Consider the following 18,896-nt stretch of genomic DNA (forward strand, 5'->3'; position numbering starts at 1 on the left):
TTGTGGGGGATGGGCTGAGACAGTCATTTGTGTAGAGTGTGTATAAGAATGGACTCAGACTCAACCATACACTTCATGTCACAAAGAAATTTTTTTTTTTGTTCTGTTGATATTTATTATCTCAGGAACCCTGAACATTGCACATTTGCACAGGCACATTATATATTGCACAAGTTTTATACATACAGTCACTGTATACAGTATGTTTGATTTTGTTCTAATAGTTTGTTATTATACATTTATATTCAAATTGTTACTTTATTCTTCCAATATCTCGTTATTATTGTCTCTATTCTTTTAGACTTACTCTTGTGCTGCTACATATTTCCATCTGTCCTGCTGTGTTACCTGCAAATTTCTCCCATGAGAGATCAATAAAGGAGCATGTTATCTTATCTTATCTTGAACATAACTGCATTGACACACATACAGTAATCATGAGCCTGAGAACACAGTTGTGACAGATTTTAAGTTATCAGGTAGTTTGTTCCACAGAACAGGAACATTGTAACAAAAAACATCCGTCTGTATCGTACTGTGGGTAAGCATTGTGTTCAAGGAATGACAATTTTATGGTTGGAGGAAGACACATTTGCGTATTTCCCTGGTATGGCTAGCGTCACCGGATGAGTCACAATTAGTTTGATAAAATGTCAAGTGTATAAGGGAAGTTTTTGTAACTTGGACTATGATGTAACCCTGTGATCTGTTGTTTGGATGTTCTGGTTCCTCAAATAAGCGGAACTCAACTAAATACAAATTTGCTGATTTTAAGGCTTGAAGAATTCACTTTGAGGGATTATGACAATAATTAACTAAGGTTTTCTGAGAACATCAAATTAAATATAAGGAAGATATACAGGATGCAGATTGATGTCTTATCACTTTGACATATAGCCTTGCATTTATTTGACTGTATTTCCTTATAATGTTAGCATGAATCCAGCCCACAGTCAGAAAAAGACCCTATTTCCACATTTACAGACGTTGATTCTGACATTTATCATACAATCTGTTTAAGACAATAGTAAAACACACAGTCAAAAGACACTACGTAATGCTAAGATTGCGTCAGGATTTTGTTTAGCCATGAACCAATCAAATCATCCCATTTTGGGCGGACTATTTGAACGTACCAAACTGCGGCTTGCCGATTGGCTAATGGAGACATCAGTCAGCATCAGTCCACATCAGTTTCAACATCAGTGGCGTTCATAATTGGATTGAACATTTAACATCGAGCTCAACTACAAAATGATTGTTCATTTTGTTAGACAGTTAGTCGAAAGAGATATTAAGTGAAGGCTCTAACTGGTACAGTTATACTCTAAAGGTTTCTATTTCTCGCTATCCTTTGCACGTAAGCCTTTGATTGGTTGCTGCGATACGACGTCACCATGTGGGCGTGAGCGTTATGAACATCAACAAAAGAGAGAAGAAGGAGAAAGGAGAAAGACGAGAGGAGACGAGAAGGACTAAACACTACGGCAGAAGAGAAACAGATATGTGGATTTAACCTGAAGGAACAGGTAGAGTAAACATTTACAAATTATACTCTTTGTGTTCAAACTACTTGTTTTACTGAACAACAATTACCTTGCGTTTAAGTCGGAAAGAGGGGAGACGGAAAAAAGCTGATGAAAGTGGACGGTCGACAATGGGACGTTAATTTAGCTATAATCTCAACTGAAAAAAGCCGATGATTGCCCGAAATGAATAGTGTGTCCTTCTGTAAATCTTCTTTTCAATCGCACAATTTCGACAGAAGTCGCACAGGAATGTTTGGGTATTTTGTAGTTTCATTTTCTGTAACGGTAAGGAAATAATGTCGTTTACAGCAAGTGTTTCCTTGTATCTTGTCGTGGTTTAAGATTCAAAATATCTGCTCCATATAAATGGGCATTTACATTTCCTTCTTGCAGCCATAGATGGGTTTCTTGTGTGTTGTTATTGGTATCCCCTGGATCCGTCTCCTGTTCAAAGCAGAGCTTATTTTTCCCAAAACCACGGTTAAATTATAAGAAGAAACCCCCTGTTCTAGCCATAGTACACTTCAATACGCTTTAATTTATAAAACCGTAGTCGTTGTGTATCGATAAACCTTGTTGTTCAGTATAATATTATAGACCTTTTAACGTTTGAGGAATGAAAAAAAAGAGCCCCTCCCCCGCTCTGACAAGAGAGGATTTAAAACGCTAGCTGGCTGCTATTAACGTTAGCTTTCTTAGTTGCCGTCAACTAAAGCGATAAACAGAGTCTTTTCGGCCGTGTGGTTATGTTTTAGTGTATTTTGGGTTGTTAATTAACAGACAGAACCTTGGAAAAGCAGTTGTTTGTCGGTGGAGAGGACAGAGAAGGCGTCTACCTCAGGAAATCTGACACCGAAGCCCAGCTGAGGGAAGTGGGCTGGGCTTCGAGTTGTGACCCGTTTGGGCTCAGAGCAAATGTAGGCCAGTCATTTAAAGTATGTAGTGTTGATACAACAAACCTATCACTAAAAATAACATATAGCCTACTTTTAAAGATGTAACTCCATATTTTCTATCGTACTAAGATGCTTTACACAAAATGTTGTGTTTGATGTCGTCTTCAGTGGTGTCTTTTTACATGGGCAGAAAATAAATTATTTTCAGTATATATTGAACATCGACCACTGTGATATCTTCTAGCGTTTTGCCGTGTCAGATTAACAGTCCAGATCCAAAAACACATTAATCTTATCATGACATACTATAAAACAGAGAAAAGACAGAAATATTCTTAGTACCAGAAAGAAGAAGTATGTTTGTTCTGATGAAATAAACTGGTGTAGAGCCCTGAAAATATGCACTTGACAACAAACAAAGGCAAAGAATAGACATTCAAGACACAACAAAAATAGACATAAAAAATAGACATTACGGTGGTGATTATTGTGATAATTCTGACATAACACGTGTAGCTGAATCACGTTGTATTCATGTTTTGCAGTTAAAATACTGTGGTGAAAACAAGAGATCACTCGCTCCAGTGCCAGAGACATGGACGCCTTCAAGCTGATGAAGGAGCTGCGGATGAATTATGAGCAGGAGGTTCAATATCTTCCGAAAGAGACTGGACTCAGCCTCATTGAATCAACGATGCAGGTATTAATCTATAATAGACTGGGAAATCTTCTCAACTTTATTTTTGCTTTGTATAGCTCTGTTAATTAAGTGTAAACTGAAAAAGTAATTCAAAATGCTAGTCACGTTTCAGGTCTGCCCTGCCCTGCCCTGCAGGAATGACTCGCAGGCCTCTTCAAGATGCTTCTGCCACAATGGAATTAATCATCGGTGTTGTGACTGACCGACCAGGTTAATCAACAGCATATTTGTGTTTTCCAGGATGACAGTCGGATCTCAGCTAAGTGCCGAGATGCCAAAGTGGAGGACCTGTGGAGCCTGACCAGCTTCTTTGGTTACAGCACACAGACCTTTGTCCTGGCTGTTAACCTGCTCGACAGATTCCTGGCCATGATGAGGGTACGAGATGTTCACACTTGATAGGCGTAGACCTAGGACACTTAAGCTTTCGTCTGGTGAAATATTTTGGCTGCTTATTGGTTTGTATAAGCTTGAAGCCTCTCCAGTGTCATGCTAAAAGCAGATTCAGTGGCAAACAAGTTACAACAAATAATTGATTTGTTAAACAATTAACCTTAAACAGAAAATTATACATTACTTCACTTGGTGTTTAATGTAACTTTGTGTGAGATTCTTGCTTTACTGGTCGTTTTCAAACCGTGTCTTACTCACGTGTCGTTCACATCAGATCCAGCCGAAGCACCTGTCCTGCGTCAGCCTCAGCTGCCTCCACATGGCGGCCAAAGTGACTGAGGAGGAGTGCAACGTGACGTCCACCGACGAGCTCATACGCATCGGACAGTGCAGGTTCTCCGTGTCCGACCTTGGGCGCATGGAGAAGATCGTTGCAGAGAAGCTCAACTTCAAGTCCAAAGCCATCACTGCCTTAACCTTTCTGCATTTGTACCACCAGATCGCACTTTCACACTCCACAGACAGGTGAGACCATCATGTAGAGGAAATTATTGCAGATAGGAAACCAGTCAACATTTTTTCTTTTGCCTCTGCTACAAAAACAACTTTTCTTCTGAATATGACATGGTTGCAGTGTTTGTTGAAACATTCAGGAATAGTTTCCCATCTCAGACAGTCAACAGAAAATAACAGACCCAAGATCTGTGTTAGCACAAGCTTTGCTATGATTTGATTGGCGGAGCCTCTCCCAACCACTGCTTGTTTGTTGCAGCAGCTCCTTTCTGAAGTAGGGCAGCAGTCAGTAATCTGCCGACTGCAACGTCTGACCCTAGTGCACTGATAAGATTTGTTGGCACCAACACCTTACAATTGCATAACTCTGGCACAGTGTATTGTTTTTATTATGCCCAGCTTTGGTTCAAAGCCCAAAACATACACTTTACATCAGACCTGTTTAAGTTGCCTCAAAAGGTCCTAGAGATTTTTGGCCTTTTTCGTTTGTTGTAAAATGTTTTGATTGAGTTGATGGAAGTGGATTCTGTCTCTGGGAAACATTACTGACCTGAAAACACACCTTAACCCTGCTTTATGTGTGTGTCTGTGTAAACAGGAAGGAGACTCTGAGCCTGGAGAAGCTGGAGGCTCAGCTCAAAGCCTGTTTGTGTAGGATCTCCTTCTCAAAAGCAAAGGTAGGAATCCACTGCAGGGTCAATGGTCAGACTGGATAACAGCAGTCTAAGGACACGTTCATTAGTTTTCTGTTATGTCCATGTTAGTTTGATGACAACACTGAAACTCAGAGGACATGTAAGACATGTTTCGGTCAGTTCTTCCTTGTCTCTTCTTCACTCCTTGTCTCTTTCTGTCCATCTAGCCGTCAGTCCTAGCCTTGTCTCTCCTGATGCAGGAGATTGAATCCGTTCAGTCGGGCGACATGTTGGAGATAGCCTATCACATCCAGAGACACTTGAAGGTAAACACACAATTTTGTCACACAGCAACTCACCCAGGGAGGGGAAAATAACACCTGTCGAAACCAGTGAAGTGGAAAGCCAAAAAAACAGCAATTAACATTAACAACAGCAACTCAGAGCAAATTAGTTCCAGAGTAAATGAGTCTAAAGGTTTAATCTCAGTGGACTTGGTACCGTCAAAGTGAAATAAATTGTTGCCGTCAGTTCAAAATTCCATGGATCAGATGCAAACAGGAAACCATTTGGGGATTAACAGAGATGGTAACTTCACAACATTAACATGACGTTTGTTTGTGCTCGTAATGTTTTGTTCACATGCTCTTGGGTCGCATTCCTGTCCTTCCTCCCCTGTCATAGTTATATATTGCTGTATGTTATTTAAGATAAATGCTGTTCCAATATTACTTTCTATTTTAAACCCAGCACCACGACAAAGAAAACCCACACTACATACACTTGAGATGTACGCATCAAACAGTGCAGGTGTTACATGAAAAGTTGATGAGGTTTCTGCACAAATGTGCAGTGTTTTAACCTGGGTTCTCTTAACCCCCTAACCTGGAAAATGAAGCCAGGTTTCTGGTCATAGGAACCCTTTTGAAAGCAGCGTACTATTAGGTGTCAAGTAATTCGATCATTTTAAATATACTGATGTCAGTGAGCTGGGCAGAGGGCGTAGTGGCTAAACTGAACTGCTGTATCGCCTGGTTTCAGATTGCAGATGGCGAACTCCTACTATGGAGCGAGCGTGTCGCTCTGTGTCTGTCTGACTACGCCTCCCCTGAATGCAGCAAACCCAACCACAGGAAGTTGCAGTGGATTGTGTCGCGGCGGACTGCCCAGAACCTGCACAGCTACCGCAGTGTCCCCGAGCTACCCACCATCCCTGAGGGCTGCTGGGATGAGAGTGAGAGGTCAGAGTCCCAAATACACCTGAACAAGTTGCTAACGCCGTCAGATATCAAAACATGCCTGAACAAGATGCTAACGCTATCGAATACCAAAACACACCTGAACAATATTCTTACACTGTCAGATATGATACAATTTAGTGCAAATGTTGATCCAGAGATTTAACAATAAAAACTTGTTCAACTGAGAATCTTAATAAAACTAAAAATACTTAAATAAACCGCTACTATTGAGAAGCTAACAGTTTTTGCTTCAGTCAGAACACAAAGTAGTATATTTCAAACCAAACTTCAAAAATCAGACTTGGAGTTGCTTAAACTAAAATGAGATGGGTTGGACTCAGTTTTCATTCTGATGCAGATGTTACACAGACATCATGTGACATCATGTGACTGCTCACAGCAGGTATAATCTGCTGGAAAATACCAAACTCCACGGACAACAACCGCAGCTTTAAACATTAAAAGGAACAAGACACACCCTGTGTGTCACCACACACACATAAAATGTTTTGGTATGTACAGCAACTCACCTCTAATACACACTGTAAAAAATGTGGTTGATTTGTATCAACAGGGTGAGAACTCTAGTAAGAGTCACTGGCAGATTAAATGATAGCCTTTGAGTTTGGAGGTCAACACTTTTTACAGTGGCTACAGTAACACTCCTGAGGCAACCAGCTGTGCAGCAACACATAAGTTTCTGATGTGTTGTAACAACACGTCACAGACACACAACCCCAGCCCCTCTGGCTGTCTGAGCTTGTCAGGGCCTCTCATATCTCCTGTACTGCAATGGGGGGAGGTGTGCCACTAGTCACGTCCCACTGACACAGACATTTCCATGATGTCACGCAAGGCCACAGTGCCTCACATTTATGTAACATGGAACTTGAGCACTTTTTCTAAGTCAGCGTGTACCCAAAAAAAAAAGAAAAGAGGAAGACGAAGACTTTTCCAGCTGACTGCTGTAAACAGTGATCTTTAACCCATAGAGCAGCTCAGTGTCTGAGCTCGTCTGCTTTATTACTCTCAAAAAAAAAAAAAAATTAACATGTACTTGCATTTCCGAATCTGCAGATGTTAGCACACTGACAGTCAGCTGAGGTCACACTTGAACTGGCATAGGTCAGAACATGGTATCAGGTGATGATAGATGTCAGCAGATAGTCTGTCTGAAATGGGAGTTTGTTCCACTCTGTCGTCTGGTTTCTTGTTGAATATCAGCTCCGTTTCCTCTCTCCCAGTGTGACAAATGTTATGACACTCAGGAATTATGTAATCCTCAAGAGGGAATCTCAGCAAAGCTTATTTTCACTGTATGTTAATCCCCACTTCTTGTTTAGTCATATCCTTATTGTTGTTTAGTCTGTTAAATATTATAAAATAATGACTCAAAGCACATTTATTATATTCAAGTGCATCTATTAAATTATTCAATTGTTCAATTAGTTTCTTTAACCAATTATTTGACTGTCAGAACTTTTCCGTGTATGTAAGTAATTATGAAAAAGCTGTTTAAATAGTCATGTTTGCAAAGACATGTCTCTAATAAGTCTCTAAGATGATGAGAGTAAGGGTCAGGAAGTTTGCCTGTGGTTGTTTTCAACACATTAACAGAAAGAAAGGCATTAGAAAAGCTGAGAATCAGAATCCTGCTTTCATCCGAACCCGATTTACTCAAATACGTTTTCACATTTTTATAACTGTGCGTGCCTGTGTGTGTCTCCACAGTGAGGACTCATGTGAGGATGTGATGAGTTCAGGTGAAGAGTCTCTCAGCAGTTCTCTTGGCAGTGACGCCGAAGGGCCCTTCTTTCCTCTGCACCTCCGCCGCCAAAAACACCGCCAACACTTCCACGCCTGATGCGTCCGCCGACTTGTGCCTCATTTTCTCACCCCCTGACTCCTTTACCCGACGTCTTTAATTTATTGTTAAATAAGCTCCGGTGCTAGTGGAGAGTTGCATAACTGGCAGCTGAGCAGTCCTTACTCTTCCTGGTAGACTTGGTAGATTTTAGTATATAGATGTGTTGGTGCATGTAGAGATGTCACATTCCAGGATGAAACATTTTAAGGATATACAAGTGATGTGCAGAGTCTAGTTGTTATGGTGCTGAACTAGCCAACACTGCGGTTGGATTAAAAGAAAAATGTAATGCCGAGACATCAGTTCAGACCAGATTGGTTCACATTATCGATGAGAAGAAATGTGATTAATTTAATAGAATGTTTTTTGACTGTTATTAATCTAAGACTGTTTTTATGAAGAGCACGAAGGAGTTTTCCTGATGTACAGAAGCTGAGAGCGGCTGTGGGCTCACTGTCTGGATGTTCGAGACTTACAAGATAAATACGCAAAATAATTTCTTGAGATAACTGCATTGCAAAAGTGAGCATATTTGCTCTCATCTTCTGTAGAAATTGAATTTGCACATTTTTCTTTGATCTCTTTCAAGTGTTTAATGGGCAGACTGGAGGTTTGTGTCTGGAAGGAAACAGTTAGCTGAGTGTTCAGAGCTCATGTTCAGTCGCTCTCTTGATGTCAGGACAGTGGAGTTAAGTGCCTTGCTCAAAAGCAGGAAGGGAGAGACGATTGAATCAGCTCTGAAACAGTCAATCTTTCGAGTCAAACCCTGCTGACACCACAGGGTGGTAGGATAAAAACATATAATGGGTGTGTGTTTGTGGATGTGTGTGTGTATGTATGACCCTGGTTTAAATTCAGAAGTTGCCAATTTTAGGATGTAGCTTAAAAAAGGTCTTGTGTTTTGAAACTGTTCAGAGGATGTTGTATGAACAAATAATGCTGACCGTGTCAAAAAAACATCTAAAACTTTCAAAAATGTAAAAAAAAATGTTAATACAAAAACATGTAAAAATGTAAATAATGTACAAAAAAAAAAATCTGTTAATAGTTCTTTGTAGATATTAAGTTATTTATTCTCTTTTTGTCACCTGTACTGAAAAAAGAAAATCTTATAAAAATATTATTTTCTATCTACTGTCTGTGTCTTTTTCTTGTCTGAAAAGAACAAGGAGCTGCCAAGTTTCAATTACTAAGTTTCAGTAATGCAAAGTATCTTATGGAGCTAAAAGGTTAACAGAAAGAGTTTCCACTTATGAGCTGAACAGTCCTAATAAAGATCTCCTGAGCTAAGAGAAGGGACCAGGCTAACACCCTTCTTTAGTACGAACTGCACTGCTGTGACAACAGTGATTGCCTTTACAGGAAATAAGCTATTCATCAATACACAGGATAGTGAAAATAAACAAATGGAAAAGATATATTCATTGATGTATATCATTTTAGACTCCTCATGACTCTTCATTTGACCTAATATATCTACATATAGCACTAAACTTAAGTCAATCTTCAACTAAATCATATTACAAAAGTGTGCAGAGTCATATTCTGACAGCTGAGATATTTTAAGTCCATCTGCAAAAGGGCTGGGACTGGAGAAGTTTTGATATGATATGTTCTGATCAGTACAGTAAACTGCATTTCTCCAGTGTCCAGTCCAGTCCAGTCTTCTCTGAGAAAACCACATGTAAAGGTTACATGTTCTTGTTTTTCCAATGAGTGCCCCAAGTCTTCTGAGTCATGGTTTTAATGTGAAAATCATTTCAGTTTTGTTTAGAAAATAAGATGTAGAAATGAGTTGAAACAATAATAATTAGCCACAGCGAGCATGGTGCATTTTCATTCATCAGTAAAGAAACAACTGATACGATGAAAAGGGAAACATCAAATAGCCAGATATTCTGTGATAATAAGACTTTGGTTTCACCAATAAAGAAATATCACCCACACTGTCACATTTGTTCCAAGGCGATAGATCAAACTCCTCAGTTCTTCTCAGTTCTGGCTCAGACTGCAGTTACAAAAGTTCAAGAACACCTGGAGAACAAATCTGTTGGGAGTCTGTTTCAACTGGAGTCCATGCAGAACTCATCTCTATGGCTGTTATGAAATAAAAACCAAACCAGTAAAGTACAAGTCTGTGAAATCATCAGCTGTCGCCTCCAGCGTGAACACCTCATGAAAAGTGCACACACACACACACACACACACACACACACACACACACACACACACACACACACACACACACACACACACACACACACACACACACACACACCCTCAAAACAAAGATAATAAATGCAGCTCAGTCCTACCAAACCAGTGTGCAGTCTGTTCTTCTGCCTCCAGAGATCTTCAGGGATTACGATGGATTCCTTTCCTAACATGCAGCCTGTTTATCCTCCTCGATTAAATCCAGTTTGCATGTTTTTAAAAGTACAGTCCCAATGTATGATTTTCATTTTCCAAATCCTGAGGCAACTGAAGAAACCAGAAAAAACAAGAAAAAACACCCCATCTTTTCAACTGAAGGCTGGTTGTCCATGATTTCAGTTTCCTGAGTTGTTACCAAACACAACAGGTACTCCAAATGATTGGCCCCCTCAGCGTGACTGACAAGCTGGCCATTGAATTAAAATCCCATTCGCGACTTCTTCTTCTTGGCTTGCGACAGCCCCAGTCGACCCTGTGAACTCTGGGACAGCGACTGGGAGAAACCAGACAAAGAGAAAGCGTCCTGCGACAGATCCGCCCTGGGGGTCCTAAGAGGGACAGACTGGGAGCTGCGGAGCTGAGACGAGGGGGGGGCCACAGGTGGTGTTAGGGGGTGCATGGTGCTCCCCTCTTCCAAGAAGTAGCTGTCATGCTGAGAGGGTTCGTCCTGGAAACAGAAAGGAAACAGTTGCGTACAATGACAAAACAGTTGCGTACGATGACAAAAAATGATGGTATTTCTATATTTATTTATAAAGCTGACCATGTAATCGCAACATCCCTGTTTTGAGTCCTACTGAAGACCTTTGTTACATGTCCTCCCTCCTCACCTTTCCCTCCATTCAAACCACCTCTTTTGTCAAAATAAAGGTTGGCCAAAAAAGGGTGTTTAAAGTGGCCCATACTATAACTTCCCCTTAATGGAGACATGACCTTCCTCTTACCTGTGGCGCAAACAGAGAGCTGAGGTAGTCTTTGGGTGGACGTTTGTTCTTCCTCTGACTGGTCGGCGTGGAGTCAGGTTTGGGTGTCTGGGACAGAGAGAGGGTGTGGGAGCCGCTACGAGTCTGCTGATCGCCTTGCTTTTCTTTGACATGTTGAGGTGTGGCGGTCGGCGTGGGAGCTGGAGTGTCTGTTTGCAATGTGGAGGGGGATGAAGCTCTTGGTGTGCCATGCTCCAAAAAGCCCTCAGACTGGGACCCCGCACCTTCATTTTCTGACCATGCCCCCTGGCTCGCTGCAGAAGACCAGCCTGTCGAATCAGAGAAATCACTTAGCTCTGACTGGTAGCTGACAGACGAGGTGAAGCTCCCGGACAGCTCCAGGCGCCGGCCAGTGGCTCTCTTCGCCTCTTTCTCCCTCCTCCTCTTCCTCCTCAGAGCCTCAACCTTCACCTCCCTTGTTCAGCCCCAGCTGGTCCTCCCACCATTCCCGCCACACCTCCTCCCCCTGCCAGGAGATAGTCAGGCGGTGGCTGAGCTGGTCTGTCCAGGCTTCTGTGTCCACTGGGTCTGGTACAGGTATCACATCTGGAGCCCCGAGGGAGGCTGCGATGTCTCTGTGAACCAGCAGCGAGCGTTTGGACATACATGCCTTCAGATTACTTCTCAGACTCTGTACATGCTCCTCTTCTGTAAAATCCCTTGCATCGTCATCATCATCAGACAAGGGGAGGAGATCATCAGTGCTGATCGTGAAATGCTGCAGGCAGTGGGGACGGGGCTTCTTCTCACGACTCCAATGCGTCAATTTCTGAAGCCAATGTTTCCACGTGACGAGAGTGCTGTTGCTGAGCTTTACCGGAGCTACGTGACTCAAGCCACTACTTGAGCCACTGCTCATTTCCCCCACACCGCTGGGTTCCTCTGTATTATCCGTGTCATTCTTACTCCCATTTTCATCTTTCTTATCTGCGTCCAGTCCACTCACTGGATCCAGCTCGGGATCATTGACGACAACCTGCAGCGACATGCGCCTCAGCTTCGGACCCTTCCGTGCTGACTCTGAATCCTCAGAGGAAGCGTCAGAGAGAACGTTTAGCTCTCGTTCCTTCACTTGTGTTTCAGGGACAAGTCTCTGCACAGTTGGACCCTGAGTCGGCCCGATTACGTCTTCATCACTTGATGTGTCCGATGCAAAGAGCTGTGAGCCTGAATGAAGCTGTTCTGCAGTTGTTCTTGACTGTTTTTTGGTTCCTTGTTGAGGCAGAGGTTCGTCCTCTACAGTTGATGGTCGAGAGGCGTCTCGCTGTTCAGGCTCGAGGATCTGATAGAAAATATCTCCTGCCTCTGTCAGCTGCAGGATACATATACACTCATCTGCACCTGCTTCTCTTCCTCCTTTCTTCTGGATAGATGTCAGACCTAGGCAGAACAAAACACAACAAGTTCAGCCACATGAAAAAAGAAAAACAATCAAATAAATCTGGAAACCCCGCAGAGAGGACAGGACTTTTCAGATAATGCATGCAGCCACTTCTCATTGAATGTTACATCTTATCCATACCTGTGGCAGGTGAAGACAATCTGTTAGTTGCGGTGTCCAGGCGGTGAGGGATTTGGACGGGAAGGTGTTTCAGACTGTCCTTTGGTCTGAGCAGAGCCTGAGGGGGACCTAGACTGAAACAGGCCTCCGCTCTGCCTCCTACACACACACACACACACACAGGGCTTTATACAGATGTCTGTGCGATCTCAAGAGCCTTCAGGTTCTGTACCAGAGACCAATATGCTGACATATTTAGAAGATTTAACTTTTGGCAGATATATTAATCAAAAATGAACTCATGGTTTGGTTGGAAGTGCTCTCACCACCCCCATCAACTGACCAGAGTATTGCAGCATTGTGATCTCCTGAGAACTGTGGGAGCCCAGCAAGACCTTTGTAGTCTTAGCCCCATCCTCTGCTGAGCCAGAAAAGACAGATCCAGGAATGACGTCACAAAATATGGGCGGGGACTGCATCATGTGATCGCACTTCAGCATGGGCACGCTGGGGAAACGCTCGTCCATGATGTAGGCAGAGTACTGACAAAGAAAAAAGAGATCAAAATCGTAGTTTTGAGTTGTGAGGTGATTGTGAGTGAATCTTGCTCTGCCATCGGCTACATGGCCAAAGCGTTTCATTCTTAAATAAAACCTCTGGTAGCCCTCCGAAGAGCACTGAGATCAAACGCTAGTGAGGCAAGACAAACAAATGCTGGGTTTTGATTGACATTAGCTGTGTAGCTAACTTACTGCTACATTAAGACAGTGTTGCCTTTAGAGCTAACAATGTGTTGTGTGATTGAAGAACAACTGTCATCAGTACCATTCAGTGTTGTGCTGTTTTGTACCCACGTCCATGATGGACTTGTCTGTCTATGTTACGATGTTTCTGGCCTAAACACATGAAAACAGGACGCTTCTGTCTGATGAAAAACAATGTTATCTGAATCACAACCTCATGTTCAATGTGCTAACAGAATTGATGCCTCCCTCCTTTTTACATCTAAACTTTATTACTTGACAAGTATGCTATCAGTTAAAAGAGTTTGGCAATGTGTCAATGCCCTCTATTTGACAGAACGTATAACAACAACATGCTGATTGTGGCATTAGCGGTATAAGCCTGTGTATACAACGTAGAGGTACATAATACATTTTTATAATAGCCTAAATAGAAGCATTTAATATTCAAATAAATTGTGAATATAAAAAATAGTAAGGAATAAAAATCCAAATGGGATTACATATTGACAGCACTATGATACAGTGCATCGCCATATCCTTCAAGTTCCCGATCCAGCACTGATATACGTAATGTAGCAGGCAGTGCTACTGTCCATCAAATGGAAATATTCTTCCCATCAAAGGCATCATCTTAGACACATTTCCCATAATTGGTATCTTTGGGATCTGTACTAGAATTTAAAATAAGGTTTTGTGTGTTTGGTCAAACTGTAGATTATCTGTGTGTTTGCTTGTACCTGAGTGCTGATGAGGTGGTGGAAGGAGTGGACATTTCCCAGATATCTGGACAGAAGGAGTCTCTCCCCACTACGACACCCTGAAGTGTTGCTGATACGAAACAGAGTGTGACAGAGGGCAGGATTCACCTGGACGGGGAAAGAGAGAGACGGGAGAGAAAGCTGTGTAAAGGACAGATGCAGAAAGGAAAAGAACTTGATCACAACACCAAGTGAGAGTCAACGTGCAACACAAGTGTGTCTCACTCTGATGTCTGTGAGCTCCACCCCCGTTCTGTCTGCATACAGCATCACCCTCGGGTGGGCGGAGAACTCGCACCATCGCCATGACGACTTGGCATTGAAGTACAGGTTGTGGTCTTCTTCCCGGACCGTCTGCATCCTGATGGGGCATAGTGTCACTTTACATTTAGTTTGACTTCTGACAGATAATACCAGTATCTGTAAGAGGAATCAGCAAACAGCTTTCCCTCTAAACAAAAAAACCTCTTTACCCTCTGCCAACAGTCCACAGCTTTGCTACTCCGCTCTCACTCACCACCAGAACTTCACCTAAAACATGAGGACTGACAGCACACAGTGGAAATGATGGTATTTCAACTACTGTTTGTCAGTTGGAAATCAAGAATTCAGGAACTTTGCTCCGGAGTGACGCTTACCTGATGCTGATGCAGGTTGCGACCTCCTTGGTGTTGACAACTTGCAACAGGTGAGGTTCGTTTCTCTCACTGAACCTCCAGACTCCACACAGGTGAGGCGAACGTACGCCAACACAATCTAACAACACACACACACACACCCACACGCTTAAGTGTCTGCCATATCTTTGAGGAAACTTTTAAACCACATCACACCCCTGAAGAAAATTTCTAAACATTTTCTAGATCTTACATTCATTGAAGATGGAGGCAGTGCTGATCTGTCTGATGGGGCCTTTCAGCTGGAAGCAGAATGGGTCACTGTCACCGGTGTCAACACAGGAGGAACCTCCTCTGTGATGCTGCAGCTCCACCATGTGGAAGTCTGAGGAACTGCATTAAGTACCAGAACCAGCAGAAACACAAAACAGACACACACCTCTTAACCTCTACCTCAGCTGTTATCATTTTATATCAGAAAAACAAACTTCTGTTCTTCAATTAAAATACAAATCAACTCTACTATTGAGAAGGGATTAATCTTTTTTTGTTTGAGTGAAGAAATCATCTGTAATATGAAGATGAAACGATGAATCAACTCATCGATGAGTCCACTGACAGGAAATTAATTAATCTCCTATCCGCCCCTTAACCCTTTTTTCATTAATCTTCAGGATACTGAGTTTGTCCAGTCCCTGACTTCCAGCGTAGAGGAGGCAGCCATTCTGAGATCTGCTGTCACTCTGTGAGAATGGGATAAAAGCCAGAGAGCCCCCGGTGGCTCCTTCACATAACAGCTGGCGGTCCCTCTGCTCTGTCAGCTCCTCGTGCAGCAGGGCACCCAGCAGCTCAGGAGGGATGCCGTGGACCACGTCCGACATCAGCGTGCTGTACGCGTTCAGTGATTTGCAAGTATATGTCTGCTGGCATCTAGAAAGAAGATACAACATGATGTTATAAAATGCCAATCAGACAACTGGAGATACTAACTGATTTGAAGTTCCATAGACACTTACACAAAGATTAGTCAGGTCTACTCACATTTTGTACTTCAGCATGTCGAGGAACTTTTTCACTTCTGTCAGGTGGGTTGAATCAGTCTTACATTTCTGCAATACAAAAAAAACTGATGCACTTTCTGATGACACAAAAATCAACACCGTCTATCTCAGATCTTTTCTTCTTTTTTTATTCATCTTTCATATATCTAAATGTATACCACCTCAAACACTACCTACTTTTAACCTCCAATTAAGTGCTTTTTCAATGTACACTTAATAATCAACAAAAATAACCACAGATGGAGCAGCTACACTTGTGTACTTTGCATGTGCTGCTTCAATGGCCCAGGTCAACTCTTTTTTATCCAAGCACCCAATGATTATTGATTAATGAAATGGGATAACTGATTAGATAATCTGCATAAAATATGAATCCATACTTTAAATATTCACCCAGACACCAGATCCAGAGAAGAAAATAAAATCAAAGGGCTGTCAAGCATCATAATACAATTTTAATCTTTCCATATTTCAGTCGTAAGATTAAAAATCTTAAATCTAACAATGTCCAAACTAATGTCTGTAAATCGTTAAAATTAAATAAGAATTCAAAAAACCTCACCTCTCTCGCTCTTTTGTTGAAGTTGAAGTTTTCACCCAGAATTTCACTCATGCACCCGAAGGAGTCCTGGCAGTTATCCATGAAGAAATTCTGCATCTAAATAACACATTTGTTTATAGACCTCGAACCACTAAACAAAAAGGACAGAGAGACAAACCAAGAGACCTAAAGCTGGAGAGCCTGGTTTCTGTTCAAACCAATTACGTTTATTATGAATCTGATCTGACTGGTTTGGACTACTATTCATTCCATTTATTTTGTTATGAAGCACATTATGTACGACACAGTACACTGCTTATTTTCCAAGTGAAGATCAAACGTCTTTCGTTTGTATGACTGCGAACAAATAAGACAATAGGTCCTACTGATTAGACTATTTTGAGGGGTTTAAATGTGTTGAACTGTTGCACTCACATGTTCTGTGAAGTTTTGCGGATCTGGAGGCGTCGCAGGCCACAGGTAAGCTGGAGAAGGTGTTTATAAAGCATATATTATGCAGTTAGACAATCTCGAACAGAATTTGGAATATTTGCATGACACTTAAACAGGCTTCGATGTGCAGCATGGAATTTCTGATGCTAGGGATCTCTAAACAAAGAGAGACAACCAAACATGAAAGACATATAAAGGGTTGGGTCATATGAATCAACCACTCTTGCTGATGAAAATATATTAATGTGACTCATGGACCAGATTTCACATTATGTTTCCTCAAATTTGCTGACCGCCAGTCTCTGACTTTTTATCTAATGTTTTCCAAAAACATATGGCATTTGACAAAATAAAACGCATGATTACCTTGAGTGAAATTAGGGATTTTCCTAGTGTTTGAACAACGTCAGAAACATTTGGGATAATGTAAAGTATGCAACTCAACAAAAATATAACAAATGTCACATCTACAAATTTTTAATATTGCTCTAAGAAGATTTGTTAAAATTGAAAACATGCAGCAGAATTATGTAATATCTCATTTCATTTAGATACTATAACCTAGTTCAAAGTTTGCGCCTCCATCTGGGAAATCAAGGTTTGACCAGACACTAAAATATGCTGGTCCTGACAGAACAGCATACTTTCTTATTGGGACTGTATTTTTCTATTACATTCTAGTTTCGTGCGTTATTAGCTCTGCAAACTGTGAGAATACTTGCTTAAAAGAAACCCTCTAATATGCTGGTGTGCTCTTCATTACCACAACACCCATCTGGTTTTAAGTGCAGTGTGTCAGACTCACCTCAGCACCTCGGATCTGAACCGTAGGGTGAACAGGGACTGTTGTCTGAGACCTGAACGACCTCCAGTGAAGTAAATCCAGCTGACAGGGGACTCACCGTTTTGAGGGGACAGGAGGGGAACCGGTACTGGCTCAGTGTGAAGCCACTTCTCTCCTCTGACCTGATGTCTGGATGTAAATGTCCAGCTGGAGAGAGGACCCGGGTCACCCTGAAACCACAAACACAACTAGTCAATACGGTTTGACAGTACAGGTACAGAACAGCTGGCATGTTTAAACTGCTGATTCAGTCTTAAAAAGAGTTTAAATAAAAAATGACATTCAAAGCAATACACTCATACTATTAATTTATTTTAACTACTGTGTGCTGGATTGATGTTAGTCTTTTGTCATTTTCTTACTTTGTTGTGAGATATTGAACGTTCCTGTTTACCAAATGAAGTATGGTTCTGATAGTAATAATCATAATAAAATCATGATAATAATAATAATAATAATAATAATAATAATAATAATAATAATAATGATAATATTCTAGGAAAGACAGTAACATTTTCCTTCGATGTGTATTTTCATTATCTGGCATACCGTTTGCATGTACATTAATGAACAATCATGGTTCCAGTCACTGAGGCAGTAGTGTTAGCAGTGCCAGCTCACCCACCTGAGGTATAACTCGGTCGTAGCAGCCCCAGTCTCCAGCGGAATGTTTCAGGACCGAGTGAGGCGGTCCGCTGTTGAAAAACGAAGGGAAAAGCTGCGGTGGAAACTGGTAATCCATTGTATCTGTCTTTGACAAATTCAAGCACTCTCCTATTTTCTATTGGTACATGTGTCGCTGTCCCTGCACTCTTTCAGTTGTCTGGGACAAGTCTGGACATGTTGTTCTCCGGCTCAGCTAACGTTAGCTCCCCTGCCGCCGCTGTTAGCAGGGACAAATTAACACTTTTCTACTTTTCTAATCATCATGACACGCGTTCAGCAGCTCAATCTACAAGCTGTTCGCATCGAAGCAAACAGAGTAGCCCGAAAAGACTCAAATTTATGGTGAAATTGTCCAAAATACTCAGAATGTGGCCGAACACGTGCAGAAACGCGGCCAGAAAACGAAAGGCTCCGCGAATGTTCATCAGGAAACACAACAATATGACTTCCGCTCGTCTGAGCTAATGTCGAGGCAACAATAAACAATGGTGTTTCAGAGGATAAAAATATGCCAGGCTATTGATTTTATCAAAAGAAATATTAGCTGAGGCAAACATACAAATAAACAAATATTAATTGAGGTAAATCAATAAATATCATGTATATATATGTCATTTGTACTTTTATTTTGAAGGCTAACGGCGCATGTCGGAAGTCTGTATCAGTTTAGGTGAGTTTAGAGTCCTTAAAATGGGTTTAGGCGTAACTTTCAAAATAAAGGTCAGGCTTCCAAGTGTA

The 18,896-nt window shown here is 41.6% G+C and overlaps 2 protein-coding genes across 2 annotated transcripts; one reads left to right on the top strand and one right to left on the bottom strand.

The window, feature by feature from the left end:
• Positions 1 to 1,372: 1,372 nt before the first annotated feature.
• On the top strand, positions 1,373 to 7,872 carry ccng2 (cyclin G2). Its single transcript, XM_030436212.1, has 8 exons — positions 1,373 to 1,529; positions 2,971 to 3,125; positions 3,366 to 3,503; positions 3,793 to 4,043; positions 4,630 to 4,708; positions 4,894 to 4,992; positions 5,708 to 5,907; positions 7,639 to 7,872. Exons 2-8 carry the CDS (start codon positions 3,021 to 3,023, stop codon positions 7,769 to 7,771), a joined length of 1,005 nt encoding a protein of 334 aa, XP_030292072.1. The 5' UTR covers positions 1,373 to 1,529; positions 2,971 to 3,020; the 3' UTR covers positions 7,772 to 7,872.
• A 2,439-nt stretch (positions 7,873 to 10,311) lies between these two features.
• Positions 10,312 to 18,576, bottom strand: taf1c (TATA-box binding protein associated factor, RNA polymerase I subunit C). The gene is given in 16 exon segments (XM_030436210.1): positions 10,312 to 10,655; positions 10,933 to 11,388; positions 11,390 to 12,351; positions 12,494 to 12,631; positions 12,816 to 13,014; positions 13,956 to 14,084; positions 14,202 to 14,337; positions 14,450 to 14,521; positions 14,615 to 14,732; positions 14,847 to 14,978; positions 15,273 to 15,523; positions 15,635 to 15,702; positions 16,217 to 16,312; positions 16,631 to 16,680; positions 17,551 to 17,662; positions 18,118 to 18,576. Coding segments are annotated over 16 exon segments (3,285 nt in total). The 5' UTR covers positions 18,235 to 18,576; the 3' UTR covers positions 10,312 to 10,406.
• Positions 18,577 to 18,896: the final 320 nt, after the last annotated feature.

Source organism: Sparus aurata, chromosome 12 (assembly GCF_900880675.1).
Source record: "Sparus aurata chromosome 12, fSpaAur1.1, whole genome shotgun sequence".
Taxonomy (NCBI): domain Eukaryota; kingdom Metazoa; phylum Chordata; class Actinopteri; order Spariformes; family Sparidae; genus Sparus; species Sparus aurata.